General features: G+C 37.5%; 1 protein-coding gene across 1 annotated transcript in view; it reads right to left on the minus strand.

Moving 5' to 3' along the window:
• Positions 1 to 3,386: 3,386 nt before the first annotated feature.
• The window catches only part of AFG1L (AFG1 like ATPase), a 61,346-nt gene continuing 38,881 nt past the window's right edge, over positions 3,387 to 25,851 (minus strand). The window contains exons 8-13 of the mRNA XM_083857721.1: positions 22,660 to 22,742; positions 19,176 to 19,246; positions 18,819 to 18,919; positions 6,139 to 6,279; positions 4,393 to 4,506; positions 3,387 to 3,654 (exon numbers count right to left, since the gene is read on the minus strand). Coding sequence (XP_083713847.1) covers positions 3,523 to 3,654; positions 4,393 to 4,506; positions 6,139 to 6,279; positions 18,819 to 18,919; positions 19,176 to 19,246; positions 22,660 to 22,742 — 642 coding nt within the window. The 3' untranslated portion in view covers positions 3,387 to 3,522. The remainder of the gene's footprint in view (positions 3,655 to 4,392; positions 4,507 to 6,138; positions 6,280 to 18,818; positions 18,920 to 19,175; positions 19,247 to 22,659; positions 22,743 to 25,851) is intronic.

The following is a 25,851-nucleotide window of genomic DNA, read 5'->3' on the forward strand; positions in this document are numbered from 1 at the left end:
CGGCCTCAAAACACTTCTGGAATCTTCCCCATTTCTCTTTCTCTATTATTGCTGGTACCTACCAGGGACTCTCAATGGACGAATTCCTTGCTAGCCAAGGAAAGACTGCAAAACTGTTTTATTGAGCAACATGTCCCAGAAGCAGTGCTGGCTCTGGAAACTTTTGGGAACTTCCCTCCTGTGTTTTCACAGAGCTCACCTATATCCTTAGAGGCTTTCAATCAGTCCCACTTGTATTTAGGATCTCCAAACACCCGGAGTATCTGAGTTTGGGGTGTGCATTCAGACTGCAGAAAAGCCTCAAATACCAATGGGCAAAGGAGCACCAGTTTGAACACAAACAGGGATCCCGTGGTTAATGGAGCTTCATCATCACCCACACAGACGGTGGAGAAAAACCTCACTTCCCTGGCTGAGACAGCCTCTGTGGGAATGAAGAACCCGCCAGGACCTCCTCTCCCATATGTCCCAGACATGTCATCTGTGTTCTGCAAGATTAAATATTTCCCCTGTACCACCTGACAGAGAAAGACATACAGGCTAAACATATAAACAGTTTTTAAAACAATGTAAATAAATATCCAGATGCAAAGTGCCGTAGGTTATCTACCACCATCTCCCATTTTCTCTCAATACATTTTGGTTCAAGCTAGGAGGCATTTGAATTCTACTCAGGAAAAGTCAAGGCTGAAGCTTCAGGAAAGTTATCAGCACAGTCCCAGGCTGATAAGTATAGAGTGCCATGTATATAAATACAGAAACACGCACACTTAAATTATATATATTAGTTTTATCTAGACTTATATACACATGTATAAATTAAATATACATATGTGTTTGTATATACAGACACACATGCATGAATGTCAGTAGTCCCTCAGTTGAGAAACCTAATCCAAATCTCTGAAAGCATACAGCAATTATTTGGATAATTCTTAAATATAAGCAACATATTCTAATTGGAACTTTCATAAATATGCATTAAAATTCTCCATGTCATCCTTGTGGGAATAATAATATAGTTCCATGAGTTGCAAACTATAAATATAGGCTTTTAAAATTACTTGAAGAGCAGGTATAGCCAGTGTAAGTAACTTCCAGAACAAACAGAGGGGATGAGAACAGAAAACCAGACTTGAGCATGTGGCTCCCTAACAAAAGTGTGTGCACAGGACCTCTCCAGCCCTCCCTGCTGCCCAGAAGGTCCTTTTAGAGGTTTTTTGTAATTGTGGTGGGAGACAACTTGGTAACAGACAGAGAAAGGTCATGTTGCAAAATCCAAGAAAACCTCTCAAAGCTGAGGACAACGTGTTATATATCTCCTCCCTAGGAAATGAGGGCAATCTTTCCAGTCCTTCTACATGTTTTTTTCTACTCCAAGTTTCTAAATATGCTCTTAAGATTACTTTATAAAAATACAAAATAAGCCAGTACACACAATACCATGTTTTGTTTCAGTCAGATTAAAATCAAGAATGACACCACTGCATCTTTAACTAAAACAGTTTCCAACTACAAACATGAGAATGAGTGATGTGTCTTGAGGTATCAATTACTATCCTATCTTTTCCATAGAACACATTCCTATGGTAACATGATGAATTGCCTCAGTGGTACTGAGTACTGCTCCCCCCAGGAGCAGACCAGGGCAGCTGTGTTAGCAGCAGTGGAAGGTTTGATGTAGAAGAAGCCTAAAAAAATTCAGGGTAGAGACATCACTGGTGTAGAGGCAGCGTATCCAGGCTTGCAAGAACCACAAAATTTAGGATGAACTTGCACTTATTTGTTAGAACAGACCCTGTCCTATCAAGGTCTCTTTTCCCATCCATTACTTAGATCTTAATCCTGTGCAGCTTCAAGTACCTTAAAGCTCCTCCTCAGGGTTCTCTCTTGGTTAAAACCATTAGCTTTCAATGAACCACACTGAGCAACACTGATTAAAACAAACTCCTAGAGCCTGAATGTCAACACATAGCTAGACTCAGAATAGAAAAAACACCAAAATCAGAACACACTACAGAGGAGTTCCAGGATTTTATCATGGACAGTATCAGAAGCTTCTTAAAGAAAGCATTTGATTTTTCTTTTGTACAAGCAGCATTGTACATGACAAAAGCATTGCATCAACAATGAAGTGCCTGCTTCACGTGACATCATAAAATGACTCTGCATAGCCCATTAAGTTTGTCGGTAGACAATTCTCCAGAAAAATTCTAATCCTATTAAATTTCCTGAACATCAACGTTGTATTTTGGAGAATCATTAACATTAGGAAAGAACTCTAAGATCACTAAGTGCAACTTTTGTCCAAACATCACTCTACCAAATAAACCACAGCACTAAGTGCCATGTCCAGCAATTTCTTAGACACTTCCAGGGATGGTGACTCCACCACCTCCCTGGGCAGCCTGTTCCAATACTGGACAATGCTTTCAATGAAGAAATTCTTCCTCATGTCCAACCTCAATCTCCCCTGGAGCACTTGAGGCTGTGTCCTCTCATCCTGTCACTGGTTGCCTGGGAGAAGAGTCCAACCCTCACCTCACTACAGCCTCCTTTCAGGGAGTATAGAGAGCAATAAGGACCCCTGAGCCTCCTTTTCTCCAGGCTAAACAACCCCAGACCCCTCAGCTCCTCCTTACAGGACTTGTGCTCCAGACCCTTCACCACCTTCATTGCTCTTCTCTGGCCTTGCTCCAGCCCCTCAATGTCCTTCCTGAACTGAGGAGCCCAGACTGGACACAGCACTCAAAGTGAGGCCCTACCTGTGCCAGTACAGGGGGACAATCCCTGCCCTGCTCCTGCTGGCCACATTGTTGCTGATACAGGCCAAGATTCCACTGGCCTTCTTGGCCACCAGGGCACAGCTGGATCATGTTCTGTTGCCCAGCACCCCCAGGTTCTTTTCCCCTGGGCAGCTTTCCAGCCACTCTGCCCCAGCCTGTCGTGTTGCCTGGGATTGTTGTGACACAAGGGCAGGACCTGGCACTTGGCCTTGTAGAACCTCATACAATTGGCCTCAGCCCATTGATCCAGCCTGTCCAGATCCCTTTGCAGAGCCTTCCCTCCTGCAGATCAACACTCCCACCCAATGTGGCATCATCTGTGAATTTACTGAGGCTGCACTTTGATCCCTTTGTCCATACCATGGATAAAGATATTGAAGAGGGCTGGTCCCAATACTGAGCTCTGGGGAACCCCACTGGTGACCAGCCACCAGCTGGATGTAACTCCATTCACACCAATGTGTGGACAAAGACATCCAGACAGGTTTGAAGAACAACAAATGAAGGCAGAATTTCACACATCCACTCGCTGGTCGTACAGAAAAGTAACTGAGACCTCATGTCTTAAACTCATAAAACTATTGATGAAAGAAAACATGGTCCAGATGATAAAGTGCAATTATTATTCAAGTTGTGCTAAAAAGCTTTCCAGTGCTTTTCCGAAGCTTTTCCAATTTTTCTTCTTGGTGATTTCATGCTGTAATTTTACTTCTTGGTGATTTCATTCAACTTTTAATTATGTTTTTTTGCTTCTGTCCCCATCATTCCAGTACTGTTCAGTTTGCATTTCTGTGAGCCGTGAGAGCGTACGCTGAAAGGCAAAGATTTCCTCTTCTCCTGTAAACATGGAGAGTCCTTTGGCAGAATCCTACACCAATACACAAAAATAGTACCACACACCTGTGAGACTCATGGCTGTACTGAAGTGCATCCTGTCTAATTCCTAAAGCTCAGTGCTACACAGGCTTTGACAAAACAAAACAGCAGCATGACACCAAAAAATTAAAACTAATGTCCAAAAACTAAAGAAAAGCACATATTTCAGCTAGGAAATCCCCTGAAGGAATATAGCAAAAAGAATAATGTGGTTTTAAAACAACACAATAACAGGGGTTAATCCTCTATTTTCTGTTTTTTGTTGACTAATTGTACACTGATTTAAACAAATTATTTAAAAAGTCATTTGCAATAACTGAGATACAGGGGGAAAAACAGAGTAAAAAAACATGCAGAGTAGTACTGTTTGTGAGGACTTGTGAGGCTGTTCTGTAGTCTAGGAAGAGGTAGAACAAACCATCTTTTATTTCTGTATTTTAAATGTAGGCGCTAAACTTAAATCAGCATTTTCATATATGACTGAACAGATACAACGATTAATATTCAAAATGACCCTAAAACTTACACAAAAGGGTTCTACAGATAGTGACATTTTCTTTGACTATGAATAAGTAGCACAACATGTAATTACCAGTGACAGATACACTGCAAAAAAAGCAGCAAATCATTAGTTAAATGTTATCTTGATTCCCCCTCCTAAAATGCTGCTGCAGTTATGAGACTAAACCTGATATTGTTACAAAAGGGAGAAGATGTTAAAATCATGTACCTGGCTCAAGTCTAAATCATCCATCAACACTCTGTTGTCCTGCACTTCATCACTGTCATGTCCCATCAGGAACAAGCCTTGGAGAGGAGCTGCTGCAGAACAGATCATGCGCACCTGACACACGGAGAACAGGCAACAACGGTATCATCACTTGGGCTTCACAGGACTGGGATAAAATGCATCATCTATGCACAGCAGACTTCAAGTTAAAACATCAGGGTTTCTCCCCAGTGTTTTAACCTTACAGGATCTTTTTCTCAATAACAACTGATGTAACTTTTACTCAGAGAACAGAACTGTGCTATCAAATACTCAGACTATCTGCTACACAGGCAATGAGTTCACCATAAAGTTTACTTTCTAAAATAACAGCTGTATATTAAGCAATGTTTACTTTTTACCCATAGTGAGAGTCCTCTCGATACACTACACTATTTAAAGAATACTTGAATTCCAAATTTCCCAGAAGCCTTTCTTGCCTTCATCTGTGCTACTCTAGTCAGTTATTTGCTAGTAAAAATAAAGATGCTGTTTTCATGTCTGCTGGGAGGAGATACAGCTTGCAGTTAGAGAAGGGGGCTGCAATGAAGATAGACTGAAATAATACCACAGAAGGAGACTCTTGTTGAGAGCATGCAGGAAACATGTTTGCATTGTGGACAGACATCCACAAATATATTCAGGTATTTTTTCCCAACTACTTTTGATGGGAATTTAACACTTGCGTTTTTCCTATGGAGGAAGTAATAGAAAGTGACTGTTTGCAATTCTTAATAACAGCACAAACACAGAGCAGACCATCCCTCTATTTCTAACACATTAGTTTAAATATTAACATACTGTCTTACCAAGTGTCCACTTCCAAAACATAAAGCATAAAGAATCTGGATCATTTGAATGACACTGATTTGAATCTGGCTGATTTGAATGAGACTACTCATACACTGAGTTAGTTTAATACCTCACTGAGTTGGGGCCTTTCTGATCAACAACCCATGCCAGAACATTCTTGATAACAACCAACATCAACTCACACTTCCCAACTGCATAAATATTTAAGCGTGTGCAAATATAATCACATATAAAATAGTGTTTCAAATCTTGCATCACTTTAAAAAAAATCACCTTAAACAGGAACTTCCCTTTGTTTTAGTTACACCGATTTTGCTTCCATGATTGAAATCTCTGTAAATCCACATGAAGTGCTGCATTTATCATTATTATTCCATGAGCAATTCTGCAATCTAATGTAAAGCCTACAGCGACTTTCCTTTAAATTTTATGATGTAATTGTGCTATTAACTCCTCCTTCCTGACCAAAAAGGCACTGATTCCTGACCAACTGCCCCTACAGATAAAAAACTCCATTTCACTCCAGCACAGTTGGCAGCACAATCTTTCATTATTAAAATAATGATATGGCTTCTGTTGTTTTCTTGGGTTAGGAAAGAACATCACCATTCAAAAAAGGCAAATGAGCTCAGGCTTATATTTATCCTCATGCTTAGTACTCACAGAAACAAAAAAACCCCATCTGTTTATTTGCCTTTATTGCAATGGGACCACTTTTTTTTGTGTGTGTGCATGTGTGTGTAGCTGGGAGGATGTTTCTTTGCAGTGCTAGTTTGTTCTGCTTATGTTTTCTAAACCATTACTACAGCAAGCCTTATTTCAAACCAATAGTAACAGTCAGTTTTAGGACCTCCAATATTATTTCTATGCATATAGGAAAGGTTTGGTTCTCACCTTATGCTCATAAAAGGTATCAATAAGAGTAATGAAACGACGAGTTTGTGTCCTTTTTGCTGTTGTAAGAAGTGGGATGTCACGAACAAACACTGTGTCAAAATGCTTTGATATTTCCAAATAGTCGCTGGCTCCAAGAGGCTGAAACAAAACAAATCATAAGCAATGGAAACCCATGACAGAATGACACATAAACATTGTATCTTGACATACTGCAGTAACAGAAGAGAGCTGTAAAGTCCTGACCATATTTTTATTCCATCATATCTCACTTGAGGAATGCTCGATTGCCCTTAGGGTCATAGGTACACATGAGCGTTCACACTGCTGGCTTTACATGAACAGTGAGAGTTAAAAATGTGGCTCTTCTGCACCCAGACAACATTATGATCTCTCTCTTACAACCTCAAATAAAATAATTACTATAAACCATAATCTATAGAAGACATGTGATTTCAACCTAAAGCATAACGAATTTGAATAGCTATTAGGATGCTTTCCAACAGCAAGATTTTTAAGTGCAAATTCATAGGCTAGTTAATAAATCCTAAGTAGACCTGCATTTAGTTCAGCCAGAAGTAATCCAGACTGAATAAATCTTATGTTGTAAATACAGAAAACAAGAGGAAACAGACAAAAGTACAATTCTGCAGCAGTTCCTTTGTTCATGGTTTCTCCTGTAATGATGAAATCTTCAAGAAGCACTCATTAGTTTCTCTTTCTGTATCTAAACCATCAACAGAAAATATGCACCAATAGTAGTAGCTCATTCAAGTACATTCCTCTAAAATTACTTTTTCATTACATGGAAGGTATCTTTTTCTGCAAGATCTATCCTATCAGTACCACAGGCAGTACTTTATCATGAGCTATTAAAATTTGTACTCCTGAACTCATTCCATCAGTTTTACTTGTACAAATACTTCAGCATCTTGTCTGCAGCCACTGCAGAGAACAAGTTCAGCAGCATTTTGCATGGTCACAATTTCCTTCCCAGCTAATGACATGTACCATGTCTGGTACCAAGTATAATACTGCTATAAAGCACTGCAATATTGCTATTACCTTAAAACCAGTAAATACAAAATATTTTCTCTAACTGAAATTGTGAGACTAATATGTTGTAGGCCAAATGTAACTTCTTAACTAGAACCCTTCTGCAAGAAGTTATTTTAAGCAATTATTAATAGCTGCCCATGAACAGGACTTTGGGTTTTGTTTAGACACTAGAATAAAAAAACTTGTAGAAATGGTCTCTACGCAAGCACAGGAGAGAGAAGCCCTGATGGCATTCCAGAAGTTCTTCTGAAAACTAATGGGAATAAGTTAACTTTCCAAGCAGGTATTAAAGCCTCTCATTCTCCACCAGCTCTACCACTTGCAGTTTCATGAATCACCCTGCTTTCCCATTCCCAAGCACGCAATTTCCCTGTAGCATCTACGGAAAAGAATTATTACAAAAACTTTTCAATTCTTCTGAGCAATGTTTAAGAGTAGTATATGCTACATTCTCCCCTTAGAATAATATTTAATGCCTATTTTCTCCCTCCATTTCAGTCCCCTAGTTACTACTATGGACTCAGTCATCAGAAACCAAAAGCTCATCATGGGCCACCAGCAAAACTTTCTGCAACACCTCTGGAAAAAACAAAATCTTACCTAGATAAACCACAGTAGCTGGTTCAAAATGTTTTGATGAAATACAACAGGAAAAGGTTCAAGAAAGCAAAAGGAACTGATGAATGGAAACAACACAGTGCAAACTCACTGGACACCTTGCCACCAGATAGAAGTGATACATCTGGACAGCCAGAGTATCAAGTGCAAAAGAAAACAATGGGAGCACTAAAAGCAACAGAACCAAGATACTGCCAGAGATTTTAAGATTAGTGATAAACAAATAGTTTAGGTAAGGGTAATTTTATTCCATACTTAGGACTGGAGTACTGTTAAACACAGAGATCAAGTATGCCTGTGTGATGAGTGCCTGCAAGAGAGAACAGCAGTACACGAGAAAGGTTAAGAATTTCTCATGTCTCCCTTTAGGTAAGAAATTACAGACATCATTGCTATGCTGATTCATTCTTTTATCACATGAAGAGCCCGAGCAGTCTTCTGCTGAAACCCAAAACCCTGAGGAATTGTTCTGCTCTGCCCCAGTGTGGCACACTTTCTCAAACCATACCAATACACCCTCCTCATCTCAAAGTAACAGATATTCAAAGCTGATTCCTAAAATAAATAAATATATAACTAAAAATTAAAGTGTCCAAACTTTTGCAAAGAGGGCAAACTGAAGTGCCCAACTAATGAGCTATAGAGGTAAGAACTTGGTGGGTACCTTGTTTGGTGGATATCCAAACAGGAGAAATGAAAACCTGGGTAGTGAGAAGGAACAGGCAAAAAACAAAAATAAGGCTAATGCATTTCAAGTAGGAAGAATGGAAGATGTAATACTTATACTGCTTTTCATGCAGACATAAGATCATGGTTCATGGAAGGTTACAATATGCATCTTTATCAGTCAAACAGGAATCCAGTCTATTTCAGCAGTGCAAAAAGCAAGCAATTCAAGAAGTCCTCTAATTAAGGGCATAAATGGCAGATAATTTCAAGCTTTAACAAGAACTTTGAAACATCTAGACCAACACTAAATGATAACATTCTGTAAATGTTGGCAGAAATGTGCCTTTGGAGACTCCAAATCTTACACGTGAAAAGATCTGAGTCTAGCAGCATATGAGTACTTTATTAGAGTAAATTTGGTACCAGTCCCTGACAAGACTGAAGTCTACTGAGACACAACTGAAATGCCAAGTCAGTCATTCTGCTGTTACATATGGCTCAGCTGATGTGAGCTGTAGTCCCTTACATAGAGGAGTTCTCAAAACTCCCTGCTTTTGGAGTTTAGAGACAGTCCTGGAGATAAAGACAAAGCTTTTAATCTTGTTCCTAACATGACTTACTCTCATCTTGGGAAGTCCTCTAATTTCCTTCTGTCTTACTCAGTGTAAAAAGTGGAACTGCTAGCAAATTTGCAAATGCTCTGGTGACAGATTAAAGCCCTTTTTTGTATACCTCTGACCTTGCTATTGGCCCAGTTTCTATGCGCCCTTCTTGCTCCAAAACTTCTAACCCACCAGCTAACTCAAAATGCTCCAAATGTAAGAGACCAAGATGCAGGAGCACCCTGACAGCTTCTCAACTCACATTCTCATTACCCTGCTGCCCCCCAAACCTGGCATGAGGCTAGCACAAGCACCCACACACCACCTCTGCCGCACAGGAACAGAGACAGGGAAATGGGTTCAAGTCCAGACTGTGCTATTGCTGGAGGCTCTGGCTGTATGATCCATATACAGAAGCTCCACCGAGGAGCAAATTTCTGCTGTTCCAGCAGCCCACAGCCCTCCTTTCACCTTCACAGCACTGTCTTACTGCCTTCAGGCCCTTTTTCCCTCTCCTTGCAGCAAGCACTGGCTGGGTCCCCACTGCCAGCAACACCAGCTCAGACTTGGTAACAAGAGTAAAGGTACACAATTTTAGACACAAAGCACTGTCTTCTGTATAACCCTCCAGGGCTGAAATTTATTTTGTGAATCTCAACCAATCACAAAAAGTATTTCCCTATAGTCAGCAGCATACATGAAGGTATTTCTTCCTCTGAAGTTGCTAAAGAAGCCACAAATCCTCCTAACATTGATACATATATATGTAATCTTCTTACTAAAAGTTTAGTCTGATTAATCTCATCCTCTGAATAACACCGCAAAAATAACTTCATTTGGCGTGTGTTTCTGGTACTGTCTGATCTCTTTTGTTCCATCGATTACTGACCAAAACTAAACTGCAGAACAGTAAGACATCTATGTAATGACTGTCACTTACCATTTGTTACCAGCTCTTTCACATGCTATAATATTATTTTAAAAATTCAAAACATTAACAGATAAGAATCTTTTTTATGGTATTATTGTTCCTGCATGTGTATATACTGTAAAATTGTTGTGGATTTTTGTCATTAGCTCCGATGCCAAGAGTCAGTATTTTACAGGCTAATGCAAAATGCATTAGCACTAACACAGGCTATGCTCCTGACAAAGTGTTTACTCCACTTCAACCCGCTTGACTGAGTTCTCACCTTCATTTGTTTTTGTTTCTCTGTCTACTTAATGCATTTTCAGCTATCATCATCTCAGTTCAAGTAGGATGCTTATTATTTGGAGCTCTCTGTGGGCTGTTTTAGTCATCTCCTGTTTCTATTATATAGTCCATTTAATTATAATATAAAGCATCTTTTTTTCTTTGTTGACTCATCAGTGGCCCACTATATCACCTTTCAGAGACTGTCTGAAGAATACAGAATGTTTTACATATGATAGAAAAGGATATGTCATCTCAATATGTATTTTTTTTGTTGATGTTGCAAGATATTCCAGGGCCAGTTCCAGCCAGTCCTAAAGATTCGTGATTGACAGTAGCTATAATTTTGTGCAGACCCTCTTGACACTCCAAAACTTCCCAAAGGCAACACCCAGTTTAAGAACAGATAATATTTACAACTTAATCATTAAGTATAAACAAAAAAAATATATAAAGCTCTGTTGTTTGCAAATGAACAATATACTATCCCTAGTGAGGCTCATAAAACAGAGCACTGAGATAATGTGTCAAGATCATAATTCCAAGAAAGGCATAGAAAAAGCCAAGGCATCATATATGATGCCACAGCATGCTAAAGTTTAAATAAAAATGTGAAGAGGTAGGGCATGGCTAACTTGGTTAAAAGATTTAAAGCTACTGATAGCAGTGCAAATCATAGAACCATACAACAGAATGGGTTGGAAGATCCCTTTAAGATCATCTAGTTCCAACCAGGAGAGCAGAAATCTAAGATCTGTAAACCCTGGAGTAAAAGATATTTTTTGTATCAACACAGCCTCTTCTCAGGTTATCACACCACAGAATCCTGTTAAGAAATAATTTTACTTGTTCTTACTGCAAAAGCTTTTTAGTCACATTTTTCACAGTGGCAAGTTGTACCAGATCTTTGCTCTTCTTCTTAAGAAGATGCTTGTAATTTCCTGTTCTTTTATTTATTTATGTATTTATTTAAACAATATGCTCAAAGCTGGCTGAATACTGGAAGCATGGAAAAGGCATGTTTCTGCTCTAAAAGCTCTCAATGCTAAGTTTCCTGTTCCAACTCCAAAGTACAGCATTATCAATGAAAGGGTCTCCAAAAATAGTTAAGGCTTAAAAAATTTATAGGCCTATTTAAATATTTACACTTACTGTTAAGATTTCAAAAACATGATCAAAAAGGCTTTGAAAAAAGAGAGAGAAGTACATTCAAGAATTTAAGAAACAAAAAAAATTAAATGAAAAAGGCAAACCTTTAAAACTCCAATCAGCTTCAAACATCTTGTATTACCTGGTCTATAAAGCATAGGATCTAAACCCTCAAGGTTTATGCAGCTTTCACTGAAAAGAGTGCTCTCTAAAAATTAAGCTCTGATACACATAAAATATAAACCAGAAAGGTGGTTTGACTAACAAACTACCTGCAATATTTCCACCTGAAATAAATTTCTTGAGTTTATTTTATAAAAAATGCTTGAGAATAAGATAAGGCAAAGTTTTGAGGGGTAAAGCACCTGATTAAATCCTTAAAACAAATGTAGCTAATAAAAGACAGACTCTCAGTCTAGAACTTAAGCTGCAAAAGCTAATCTCTTGGGAATAAAACTTAAGATCACAAACTAAGGAACACTCTGATTCTGAAAGCTAACTGGAAATACTGCTTACCTGTGGTATGTTTATTTACACCTATACCTGATAATCCTACAGTTCTAAAGATGACATCGAATTATACTGTGGAAACATTAAGCAGCTTTTAATGAAGACAGTTCCCTCAAAATTACTCAGAATCATTAAACCATAAATGCAGCTAAATCAAAAACAGACACTTGCATTTCTAAATCACTTGATGCATTTGCAGATGGTGAGGGGGTTTTTTTGTTTGTTTTTGGGTTTTTGTTTTTTGGTTTTGGTTTTGTGGGGGGTTTTTTTGGGGTTTTTTTGGTTGGTTTTTTTTTTTTCATTTTTTGGTTTTTTGTTTAAGTTTAGTTACATCTTTTTCTTTGGAGTGCAAGCTATTCAAGTTAAGAACCACATCTTCCTCCTAGTCTGTACAGCATGTCCACTGCAATGGAACAACAACCTAACAGAAACTGTTCACCCCTTATTTCTTGTGTTAATCTACACAAAAATTCTATTTTGCCAATTCCAGTAGCATTAAATAACTACAAGGAAAACAAATCCACAGTAGAATAAGCTTTTACAACATAAATACTGATATTAAATTTATTTTCAGAGTTTTAATGCTATTGTATGTTTGCTGATGGTTAGTATCATGTTAAGGCACTACATTCATTGGTACCGAGCAGTTGGATGAAAGGATATATTGGATCACCTAATGGAAAGGGCAGAGGATCCATGACCCAAAGCAGCTGAGCCTCTGTGAGGAGGAGGCTGCCGTGCCCAGGCTCTGCAGGCGGCGTTCCCGGCAGAGGGCAGCAGCTGCTGCGCACAAGGCAGGGGAGCACCGCAGACAGCTCCATGAGATACACAGGAGGTCTGCTGTTGGCTGAGTTAGTTATACCGCATCCAACTGCCACAGTTACCAGTTTTCAAGGAAAATTTTAAAAGGGAAGTGAAGAAAGGGAACTAGCAGAGAGCGCTTTTTTTCCCTAAGGTGTAACACTGTTCTTCATGTATGAACACATTGAAATGGGGTAAGACCTATATTTGCACAATTACGTGTGTGTGTGTGTGTATATATATACACACACCAAGCTAATATATATATTTTTATTTTAAAGGTAGCTGTTGATCTTTCATTCATACATTTAACAAATTAACTAATTATGTTCTGCAAGAATCTAACACCACTGGTAGTGTCTCTCTCATTGTATAGATGGAGAAACTGGAAGAAATAAATTAAAGGCCCTAAAGAATGGGAAAAGTCAACGCTAGCATTAAAATTTGGGAACTGTATGTCCCTATTCTGCCTGGTGCCTGTCCCAGCCTCCTGTGGGTACATTTTATTTTGATAAAAACCAAGCAGAGTCCTCCTGGCTGGTTACACTGGAGAAGCACATTCACAAGGCTTCACGCCCATGACAAAAAAACACATAAACCCTGCTGTGTCAGGTCTGAAAAACTGCTTCTCCTTTGCTTTAAAGCAACCAAAATAGATCAGTATCCTCTTATCCAGTTTTTATTTTGTTGGTTTTCCACATGTTCACATAGCTAGTAAAGAAAAAAGAAAAACAACCAAAGTGTATGAATTTGATAAGTTAGCTAAAACTTGTGATTATCCTCAACTGGGAAACCAGAATTTACAAGCTGATGCACACAATAGCTTAGCAAGTCAACTGCAACATCCCATCAGCACTGCATACAATATATTCTCTGTATTTCATTTTTATAAACATTAATGGACAACCAGTAATTACCAATATCTGATGAATTATTTTAGACAGAAATAACTCTCTATACTCTCAACATGAAAAAGTCTCATGCTAACATAAGAAACAGAAATGAAATATTCTAATACCAGAAATGTATCAACTCTAACTCCCAAGGTCTCCAGGTATTAATTTAAAAACAGCTATTATGAAAATTCTACTTAAGCTAGGAGATGTTACAAATATTATCAGGTTACCAATTGCTGATTTGCTATTTTTATCTATTATGTATTAGCTGGCATTCATGAAATCACGTGATATCAAAGTGGAAAACGTTTCGGTATTTTCCGTTAAAACAGAATTTTGATTTTATTTCAAAGGAAACTTCAGTGAAATTGAAGAGGTTTTACAGGCTGTTCATATGAAATACTGTATTACAGAAATCACTAAGTAATTACCTGAGAAATTACAAGCACATCTCCTTAATCCTACACCAGAAAAATGTAGATTTTTAGGTCTGGATATTCATCCATTGGAATGCACTGTAACAGTTACCCAAGACCAGATTAGAAGACAGATTGCAGCCACTAAGTGAAAGCAGAGTCCCTTGAGTGATAAGCTATTTTGCCAGCACAACAAAAGCATCTATCCTTTCACATGTTGATTCTTGCATAATTTACTCTCTTTTCTGCAACCCTTGAGGGTAATGGGTAGCCAAAGGAATCAAGTTTTGAGTACAATGTTGTCCCACTCATGCTGCAATGATTGCTAACACCCACATGAGCAGGGGTGTACAACAGTTTCAGAAAACTCAAAAAATACTACTGCAACTCTAAGACAATACTGTAACTTGTAAGTACTTCCATGATGTGGACCAGATATGTCAAATTTGGAAGAAAGATTGCTTGGTATGAGGGAAACTTTCTATACATTTCCTGTGAAACCCACCTCAAATCCAAGGAAATTATAAGCCTTGGGAAAACTCAGTCTGAACTGACTGCACATTGCCTAGTTCCCAGAAGTATGAGAGGGTAAGAGCTGGTTATTCCCTCAAGATGGACTGGGCACATTCCCCTGCTGGCTGCTGAACTTGTTCAGTGCAGAGGCAGTGAGAGCTGCCAACAGGCAGCAGGGACCCTGACTCCCTCATATCACTACTTTCAGGCACTTTAAAACCAGGAAAGATCACGGTGTACTTCAAATTCCTGTATTTTAGAGATGGCTAAGCCTAAAAACTAGTACATAGCGCAAACACAAAAACCTCCTCCTAAAATGGCATCCAGTTTTGATCCAATACACAGTAAAAAAGAGGCTGCGTCTGCTTAGATGTAAAAAAAACCGAAACGAAACAAACTCGCAAAAAACAAACACCCAACCCTTTCCCCAAAGTATCAGTTCTGATAAGAAATAAACTGCACACAGGATTCTTTTCTTCATTGCTTCTCCCCCCATACATGCAGTACTCTGTATTTACAGCAAATTTGTATTAGAATAGTAGCATACATTCAAAACTCCTGGGGAGAAAAACCTGTTATACTGGGCTTAGTAGAAAAATGTGCTCATTAGGAATGCTACAGACAACAAACCTTCAGCAATATTTCTTTTTACAGGTTAGCTAACTAACTTAGTAATCCATTTAACAAATACTTCCTTGAGACTGCACAATGTTCCTAATAAGAACAGCATCTTCAAAACTCCACCCTTCCTATAAAGTCAAGGAGACTGGAGAATTAATTTCATTTCCATTCTTTAGTCAGCCACTGTATGCATCCAGAATCAGCTTCTCCATCACTCTTCCTGGACTAAAATCTCACCAACAGCCTGCAGTTCCACCCATCATCATAAGCATGTGTGAATTTTACTTGCTTTTTAATACAGACTGAAAATTATTTCACTATGGATATTTCACTCTGCTTCACCTAGAACACTAATTTTTTGCCAAACCTTTTCCTTTTTCCACATTGTTATTAAAAGTTTATCCATCTCCAGCTAAGAATAAGCCAGTAACATTCAGATAATATAAACCATCAAAACTCCAATTTTACTTAAGTCTTTTTTCTGAATGGACATACTTGCCCATAACCTTTGTTTTGTAATTTTCCTGCACTTCATAACTAGTTGCCATTCATTCAGTATTATTTGATTCTGTCTCAACAGTGACACAGGAAATACTTCTACCATCTTCCTCGTCAGAGAGTCCTTCTTGGGTTTGTGTTGGTCTTTTTGTTGTTGTTGTTTACACTTGCCTTTCCAGTTAGTCACACTTCCCTTTCGCTTTTTGAAAATTACTCTTCCTGAACACTCATATATGCAGCTACACTGTTTGGAATATCTTTTGGTTTCATTAAATGTTAGAAAATTAAGATTGTTCCTACACAACACAAATTTCTAGATTAATTCATCACTGTAAGCTCCAACCAAATGATCCTGTACTGGATGTAGTACATTTTATGCTAGAAAATTATCATTTGCAATTTTCTGGCTAATTGCATTTCACCTCTGAATTTCATCTACAGCTTAACATACGACGGTGTATTTTCTTTATATGCTTTTTATAGCCAAGTGCTCAAGGAGCAAACCACCTCATGCTCCATTTGAGATCCCTATGAGTACTTTCCTTCTGGGTTTGTTAATTAGTAGACTGATATATACTCAAGAACCTAGTACTAATTAACTTTAAGGCAGGTACCAGTACCTTCAATGTTGCACATTGTTCTCCACCTCTTTTAACCACTCTGTCTTTAAGTAGGCTGCAAGCACCCGTTCTGTGTTATTATTTTATGAATTGTCCCACAAGGTTTCAATAATAGCAATTATGTCTCATTTTCCCCCATTAATGAGAATTTCCCATTTATCATCCTTGCTGCCACATCTTAAAACTGTAACAAAACCAACAGCAAATCTTGTTTTCAATTCTGTTACAAGTTTAATGAGCTCCTACAATATCAACTTTAGATTTCATTTATCTACCTGGAGGCTTTCCTTGAGCTGTCAATTAAGCTTCACCCTGCTTACAACAGGCTCCAGCGAGGAAGATTTCCTGCCCCATGTCCCTTTGTAAAATCTGCCTTCCCCTTCCCATGGAATTTTGTCACCATGTTCTGCACAAAGAAATCTGCAGATTCGCTCCATGCAAATCCAAAGAATTCCCCTCCAGTATTTTTTTTTTGTCAATCTTGCTTTTCATTACGTCATTTCCAGCTTTCTGCTTTCCTTTTTTTCATAGCAGCACTTACAATGCCTGTCAACTTATCTACCATTTGGCTTAACAATAAGTAGCAAATACCTTGTTGCTACGTCCCCTACAGATTTCTGCTTTATCCCTCTACAAATCACTCTCACTATTAGCAAGCTTACTGGAATATATATAAATTACTTTATACTTCCTGTCATGTTGAACGTCTCCTCATTTTGGGTTATATTTTGCTATAAAACACCAGTGGACTCTTCTGGATCCTCCCTATGTCTTCCGTGATATGAGTTGGAGCAATTTCCCAACTCTGACTGTTTAAAAAAGACACTGCATGGTAAAGTTTTTCCATCAGAACTTAAAAGAATTCATGAAGAAAAGGAAGAGGGTTTCAAGGCTTGACAGCTCCATTTTTCCTTTCTTGAATTTTTCCTTTTAGCAGATTTCAATGGCAGCAGGGCAGGCAAACAGAGCAGTGGGGCAGGCAAGGTCCTAAATGCAGCTCATACTGAAGGAGATTTTCTACCATTGCTATGAATCATTGCAAAAGTTTACAGTAATGAAAAAAAAATCACATTCATCTAAATTTAATAGACAGTTCTGAAGTTCATGACTATACTTTTCTGCCTATGAAGGGAGCACACTGATACCCCTATTCAACATACTAATGTAATATTTATGAAGATACATCAGTGATCTGAAGAGAAAAATCAGCGACAACTGAGGAAGTTGTCAAAAGAAAACCATTTACTGTCTGCCATGTTGTTTTAGTTTTAAGCATGTGATTTTGCTGTAAGAGACTACCATAACACATCTGCAGAAGGCATCTGAATTGAGACAGCAAGATTTCCTAAGTCCTGGGCGATCCATGTAAGAACAATACTGTTAAACGATGATTAACATTTCATAAGGGCTTCTCTTTACTTGCTCTGAGCGCAAACCAAAACCCTCAGCTCCATTATGCCAAGATGATCTGAACCCCAAATAATTCTTGAACAGTGTAAGAACCTTCAGACCACTGACATGTGAGCTAATCAGAGCACTTCCACTTAGAAGCAACTTATTTTCCCATTTAAGTACATAAGGCATTTACTGGACTAAAGAATTGTACCAATATTTGCTGACAGCATAGCTTCCCCATACTTTAAGAGGAGCAAGGCAGAAAAAGTCTGAAAACCTTTAGTGAAAAGCAAGCTATTCTACCCATGACACACCTCCACTCTTACAGATGGCTTTTCGGTTGAAGTCTGAAACTGAAAACCAGCAGTCTACAACCTACAGTCTGAAACACGACCAGTGAAATTTCTGTCCAAATAGTTATCAATCCTGTAGCTGCAAGGAAGTGAAAGCATAATGTTATCACCAAAAGACTGGTCACTATCCTGAATCAGAAGTCTATTGGCCCAGTTTAGGGTTGTGATCATGTAACAGCAACTTCAGACATCAACCCCCTGGGTAATACAAACACAAGGAGAACTTCTCAAGATTCACATCTCACATGTTTAAGCAGAGAATGTGGCAGTATTTAGCAAAATCTGGCATATTTTGAGAAGGTGTGGGATTAAACACTCCTTGTACATGCAGTTGAAACCAAAGCATGGAACAGCAGTGTTACTCTAGTGGTTCCAGGATCGCTACTCCTTGGCTTGAGTACCAAAACTGAAACCCCAGATTATAAAAACAGCATTTGACTGCTATTTACATATTGAGATATTACCACCACTCATGTACCAGCAATGATGTTAGGCCAGGCATATATTATACTAGGATTATTGAAGATAATCTGTGATACACCTAAGAGTGAATTTATTGTATCATTTAAAAGAAAATTAGTATGGTTCTTTTGAAGAAAGGGATTTTTTTCCCCATTAAATTAAAAATATTTCTGTTAATCAAGGTTTTTTAAGAAAGGCTTTTTAATTTAGTGCAACTTGGGAAAATAGCAAGTTTGTGTGGTTTGAATTTTTTTTTTAAACTGTGGAAAGTCTGAGCATTAACTGATTGGACTGGGTACTCACTCTGTCGCACAGCTCTTCAAACGTGAAGTCTGCAATGGTTCCACACGCTTTATTCAGCCTCAGCTCTCTGCCTTGCACTTTTAGAATCCTTGGTCTAGTTACTATGGGAACATGAACAAAGACTCAATCTTCTCTGGATAATTACTATAAAATTCATCTCTTACAGATAGGAAATGCATAGCTTCATGAATAATAGCACATGATTCAACACATAAATTAGACAAAATGCTGATACAATGACTGCCACTTGAGTGTGGCATCAACCCATATACAGCAATGGAACTTATTAATTGGTCAGTGGAGATTGGGCATTGTGTTCTAAATGTATTCTCTTTCAAGAGAAATTAACTTACGTACAATCATTTTGTTTCTGAGCCAGCTCATCAAACAACTTATCCATGACAGCCTCCACATCAGCTTCACTTGTGCTACAGTGAAAAGAATAATAGAATATGAAATTAATAACACTTGAAGCCAACATCAAACAGCTGCCTGAGCCTGCTTAGCTTTTTGCCCATAAAAAAAAGAGAACAGGATGTTATGCTCTAAATACAAACATTACATTTAGAATACACTTAAAAGTAGAGAATATTAACTCTCAGGTAGATGATTCTGCCTTATTTGCATATACTGAAAGACTTCTGTGTTTTGAGCTGTTTCCAGTAATGAGGCAATACAGGCAGAGCAGATCCATTAACACTATGTGTACACAATGAGAAAAAAGGATTCTGGCTGTATCTTGCATGCAAAATAAGAGCAAATAGACAAGGCAAAGCAAGGCAGTCAAGCACCTGAAGAAGTATCCTTTGAAATTTCTGAGAGAGGACTTTGTGAAATTAGATGTTGAAGCAGGTTTTTCTTTTTTTTAGGGGGGTGGTGCTGTGTCAAGTCAACCGATTGTATTGACCAAACAATTTGCAAAATTAAACTGTGAAATTAAAAATACCGCTATTATCTCTGCATTAGCAGTTTTAGCAGTTTCCCAACCTCTGTTCCCAATACTGCTTGGGAAAAGATCAACTACAGGTGGCAAACTGCAAAATATCTGGGCTGATATTTTGCTGACAGCTGAAGTGAAGTTTACATTCATCTTCTGGGCCACAAGAATTAAAAAATCAGTCCAGTCACAGAACTTTTTTTAATCACTGAACAGGTTATAGAGCCAACCTTTCCATGATTTATTCTTAAAGATGGACAGATACATAAGATTTCTAGTTGAGAATAGTAAATTAATGTTACAGTAGACAACGAACTAGAACTAGGATATATAATGTTTCACTGAAGTTTGTGTAAACTCTTTTGGTCTGAGGTCTTGTTTTATAGATCTTGAAGTCACACCGCTTCACACAGTTCTAGATATCCTCTTAACTGACAAATGAGTATCAGCTTGTTAAACAAACATTCTCCTGCTCATTAGGCCTTAAGCACCTTAAACTGTTAACAGCAGAACTGAAGTAACTACTTTTTAGCTAAAGCTTAATGATGACAAACCTTGTGGATACAAAGAATTTGGGAAAACAAATTAAAAAAACTCACAAACTCATAAAAGTGCAACTTTGAAGACTTTAAAACCTTTTCTGACTAGGAGGTTACATAAAATTCTAGAAGTTTCTCTCAACATTGATAGAGGTGTTATGCATTCCTCTGACAAAATGATAAATGAAAAAGAACAGACAACATCAGGGAAAAAAAGGCCATAAAAGGGGGTAAAGAGTGTGTGCATGTGTATATAAATACATATGTCTCGATATATCTGTATATGTCTCAGACAGTATGTGCGTGCATATCAGTAACAGAAATTTCAATTGAAAGGCTATCAGAATAAACAGGTGAATATGTTGCTAAGGTGGATATTTGTACCTAATTGCCAAGAAAGTTTGTTTTGAAAATAGACACCTGGGTCTGAGATTGATGAAGTTGCTTTGATCAGGCATCTTGTAATCGTGCTACACTGACTGCTCCCAGATGAGTACAAAACAGTTTTTAGCAGCCCCCAGTTACATATTTTAAATGAAGACAGGACTACACAACTTATGAAGCATCAAGAGGATTCTTTAAAAAAAAGTGGCAATGATACTATAGCCATGAATAGAAGAACATATACATGTTGAACAAGAACATTTTCTTGTTCATTTCAACTGCTAATTAAATTTCAGAAATCTGTAGCAAACTACTGTACACTACCTAATTCTAAAATAGACTGAACAAAAAGGAATCCTCACATACTAAGCTAGTTCTAGTGTTGAAAACTCCAATGAACCAGTTTGAATAGAAGAATAAATTAGATTCCTTCAGAAGAAAAAAGGACAAAAAAATAAGTACCTAATTCCATTGTCAGCTATGGGGTTTTTAAAATAATTTTTAGCCCCACTGCTTCCTAATGATTTACACATCAAGTCTGAAGGCAACCAACATCTTTCCAGTAAGAGAGCATAAGACAGAATTACTGCCAATCTCTGCAATTCACTTGATCACAAGTTTTACAGCAGAACACAATGAAATATTTTGGCTGGGTACTACTCCTGGAGCTTGTTTGTATTGCTTCTCCTCTGAGAGCTGACACCACGGGTACCATGTGTGGCCTATTACCCCCTAGAAACCACAAAGATCATTTTCCTTTCTTTAGAGTATGGAGAGTGAGAAAAGAATGGGACAGGTGCTCTCCACCAAGTGTCCAACAGAAAGTCACAGAGTGCAGCAGGCACAAGGAGCAGCACCACAGGCAGGGACAGCAGCACTCTGAACTATCAGTGGGTATCAGTAGTGGCTTCAGAAAGTACTTCTGAGCAGATGTGACAAAGCACAGAGCAAGTGGAGCCAGGCAAGAATACAGAACAAGAGCTACTTTTCTCAATTTCATACAGCCACAGTTTGAGGATACAGAACTTGCATTGGACTTGTTTTCCATATATGAAACTCTGACACTTCTTTTCAAAAGCAGAGAGAGTTACCAGTTGTAGTTCTATTGAGCAGTATTCCTCCTTCCAGACAAATAACTACAACATCTAATGCATTAAAAAGTAGCATGGACATACTTGGTTTCAAACACCCATCATAACAATGAAAATACCCCATTTTTCTTAATGGAAACATGACTTTTAAATCAGTATTTCAAAGGTACAGCCATTATAAATCTAATATTAAGCTATTGTAGTCTGCTTTGTTCAGGTTGTCACTGATTAAATAATACAAGAGAAAATACAAGACAGAAAAATGTTTGCATTGCAAAGGTGCAAAGTATTAAAGAGGATGTTCCTATTAGGCAGATTTATGCTGCAACCAGAAACACAACTGTGAATATATTTTAAAATATACTTATTTGCAAATATAAAGTGCTAAAGAAATTTTGTCATGATAAACAAAAAAATCTGTCAAAACAGAAGGGTGTTGTGTTTTTTAATCCACAGCATTGGAAACACCCAAAATTAAATGAATCCTTGTCACTGGATTTCTATAAATACTTAATTACTTAAATACAATAAGGATGTTCTTCTATTATAAGAGAATTGTACAATCTCTTACAAGAGGATATTCATCACTTTCTAACCATCTGTCACTTCAGTTCTCCAAACACCACACCTCCCCAAAAAAATCTAATTAGTTTTTATTCAGACACACATTCTAAATGATGCAAGTGTGGATACCGAAAATGTAGTTTAATGAAGTTAATATCAAGGCATAATGGAAGGCGGTTTGCTGAACAAAATGGACCAGAAGGCAAAGAAAGGAAAAGTCACACCCTGCTAATTCTACTATACATTTTTCATTTCCCATTGAATAGGAAATTATTGGCTAATAAGAAGGAAAAAGAGAGCAAATACAATATCATAAATAAACTTACAGGTAGTAAAGTTTTCCAGCAGCCGGAAGCTCTCGTTTCCTGTAGTCTATTCCAGAATCAAGCTGGACTGTGCTGCAGTATTTCTACAGAGACAAAAAAAAAATAAAAAAATAATAGCTTTCCTCGAGCCAAAGCTGTATTTACTATTGTCTGTGATACAGAGAAGACACACTGCTGTGATAAACCACCAGTATGAATATCATCTGCAAAACTGAAATTCCAGATCTAAAAGCTGAAGTCTCATTTGCAATTATCGAAGCAAAGAAATAAGCTGAAAATCACTCACATATGCAAAACAAAAAGGTCTATCACAAGTCCATCAACAAAAAATTAATATATATTAGAAGCACATGGGATGAAAAATTCTCTCTAGGCACTGCTTTGTTGCAAAAATAATTATTTTCACATTAAAATATATACATTTTGAAATACAAAATTACAAGTACTGGAAGTTTAATGGAACAGAAACAAATTCTAGCAACAAGTGAAACCACTTCTATTTTATAAGGTAAAAATAATTTTATCTTTTCCTTCTAGTAAGGAGAGTAAAGATTTTATAATACAAAGATCAAATATATGAACCACATCAAGTTTTGCTGCAAAATGGACAAGGGGGGAATAAACAAATCTCTATATCTAAAAGATTTTATTTCATTTTTGCATTGTCTGAATTAACTCAGAAAAGGATCTTTTTTGCTCCCCTTTAAACAACCTGTAAGATTCTAAGCGTGATACAGATGTACCTAAGCAGTTACAATTATTGCTTCTGTTAGGAAACTTAAACTCAGCTGTACTAAAGGGTGATTTTTTTGATTCAAGGCTGAGAGCAAAATTCTCACTAGAATCAGTAAGATCAAGATTTTAACCTTCTCCCCACCCCAAGCAAAGGGAATAGCTCTGCTTATCTGTTATGGCTGCTTCCAACACACATAACTTCTGGGTGTTATATAGAACAAGAAGGAAAAGAAGCCATAGAAGAAAGACAGGAAAAGTTTCAGCATTTTAGAAAATGCAGCTCTATCAATAATTTAATTAAAACAATAAAACTTTTTAAAATGTAATTCAACACCAGTAAAATTCTTCCATTTGCTAGAATCCACTAAATCAGTCTGCTGCTTCACTGCACCACGAACTATTGGTTTATCTTTAATATTCTTGTTAAGCATTTCATATTCTGCACATTTGAATTTTTCAAAGCCTCCTTGAGGCCATTCAAATAACAAAATTGGAAATGTCAAACCTCATTCATAGCAACCACATTGCAGGGAAAACATTTAGAAGAACTATAATCAGTGGTTTAAGGAACAATGGCCCTTTTGAACAAATGCATTGCATAGGACACAGATAACAAATATCTGCAGGAATTACTGTGATGACTCATTGAACTAATTTTTTGCCCTTGGCTAATAGTGAAGGCTCTATACCTATTTTAAACCTCCAACTTCTCTGCAAAGAGATACAGCTGAAGAAAGAAGGTAAAAAAAATCATCCTGAAAGCACAGAATCCCAGAAAAATCCATGTATCTTTAATTCCAGTAAGTGAAAAAGCCATGCTAATCAAATCATTATCTTGGACTAAGGCTACTGCAAACACAATAGCATTGGTGCTACAATATTATTATAATCTATTCCCTTTCTTTCGTGAGAGCTCACAAAGAAAGAGAATAACAGAGCAGAAGAAAAAAGTTCCAGAGGCATGTAATAATATGCACAGGGGAGGGAGGATGTTTAAGCTTTTCCTCAGCATCAGTCTGGCAGCCAAGGCCGGAAGGAAGATTACTGAAATTTCACAGCAAAGCTAGTTCACTTAGCTTTTCTTTGCCAGCATCTTTCCACCTAATGGTTTATTTTTCCAAAGTAGTAGATTAACTTAAGTACTATTTTCTTTATGTTAATAGGGGGAAAAATCCTGCAGATTACTACTACAGCTTTGGGGTCTATGAGATTACTTAGATTAACTTTAGATACTTGCATATTTAGTAATGCTGTTAATCATTATGGTTTGTTTTTTCCTGGAAACAAGAGATGGGTATTTTACATTAATTCAGTCTCATCTCTTTGGCCTTCAAGTCAGATTTTTAAACTCTACTGCTCCCTCAGGATGTTGTGCTGCACATAGTGAAAAGTGAACAGAGACCCACATATACTTGAGAGTATTCCATGGTTATGGTAGGGCTGAAAGAAAAAAAAGCCACCTGATCACTGTAGCTGGTGTAAATTTGCTCCCTGATATTTACAGTGATGCTGGAGGCTCAGCTGCTAATGACAAGCAGGTGTCCTGTGCACTCAGATACAGACTTGTACTGGGCTGTATTATGCAGGTCAGTGCAGCTTGATGATGCCCAGTTCTGCACTGTTTCAGTCCATTTGTGTTCCACTTACAAACTTGTCACTCCTTACATGCACCAACAGCTTTTATGACTCCATGACTTAACATTAACTGAGTGAGTTTTGGAGGTAAGAACCATGAAACTGAAGATGTAAATACTACCAATACAGCTACAAAGAAGATGGCTTTTTTTTTTTTTTTTTTTTTGGTGTGTGTTTTTTTTTTTTTTTTTTTTTTCCCTTCCTTCTCTTTTCTCTGTCTTTAAAGCAATTAGTATTATCCCTCTTCTGGAAAAACCACTATCATTAGTGACTCTAGTTAAAAAGAACTTGTGTGTTCAGAAAATTATTTATGTTTCTGGACCCTTTTAAAGCTACAAACAGTGCCTAACAGAGATACTTCCTTCCCTATAAGCTTTGCTCATATGTCTGTAATGATGTACTATTTTTGATTCTTATATGATACAACATGATATCATTTATTTAAAAAAAAATCTGATAGATGTAAGACCTTTCAGCCAAAAATGCAACAGCAGAATCCTGTTCAGAGATCTATAAAACACAGTTAATATAGTCCTAATGATTTTTTGCTTCCTTAGGAGGCGAAAGTCAATGAACCAAATACAAACAAAATGAAAAAACAAAATTCTGACATACAGCAGTTTTCTGTAATACACTGTGCAAGCATAAAAGCAGGGGACAGCTAACAGGAAGCAAGAAATATTTAGTACTTTTAAAAATATTTGGGATTATACTCCTTGGAAGTCCCTAATTAATTAACATGTTTCACCTCTCCAGACTGATGGTCAGTTCAGGAAGGTACTCTGGCCATTTAGAGATTACATTCTAAACACAAATAAAAGA

Source organism: Zosterops lateralis (genome assembly GCF_965231275.1).
Source record: "Zosterops lateralis genome assembly, chromosome: 3".
Classification (NCBI taxonomy): domain Eukaryota; kingdom Metazoa; phylum Chordata; class Aves; order Passeriformes; family Zosteropidae; genus Zosterops; species Zosterops lateralis.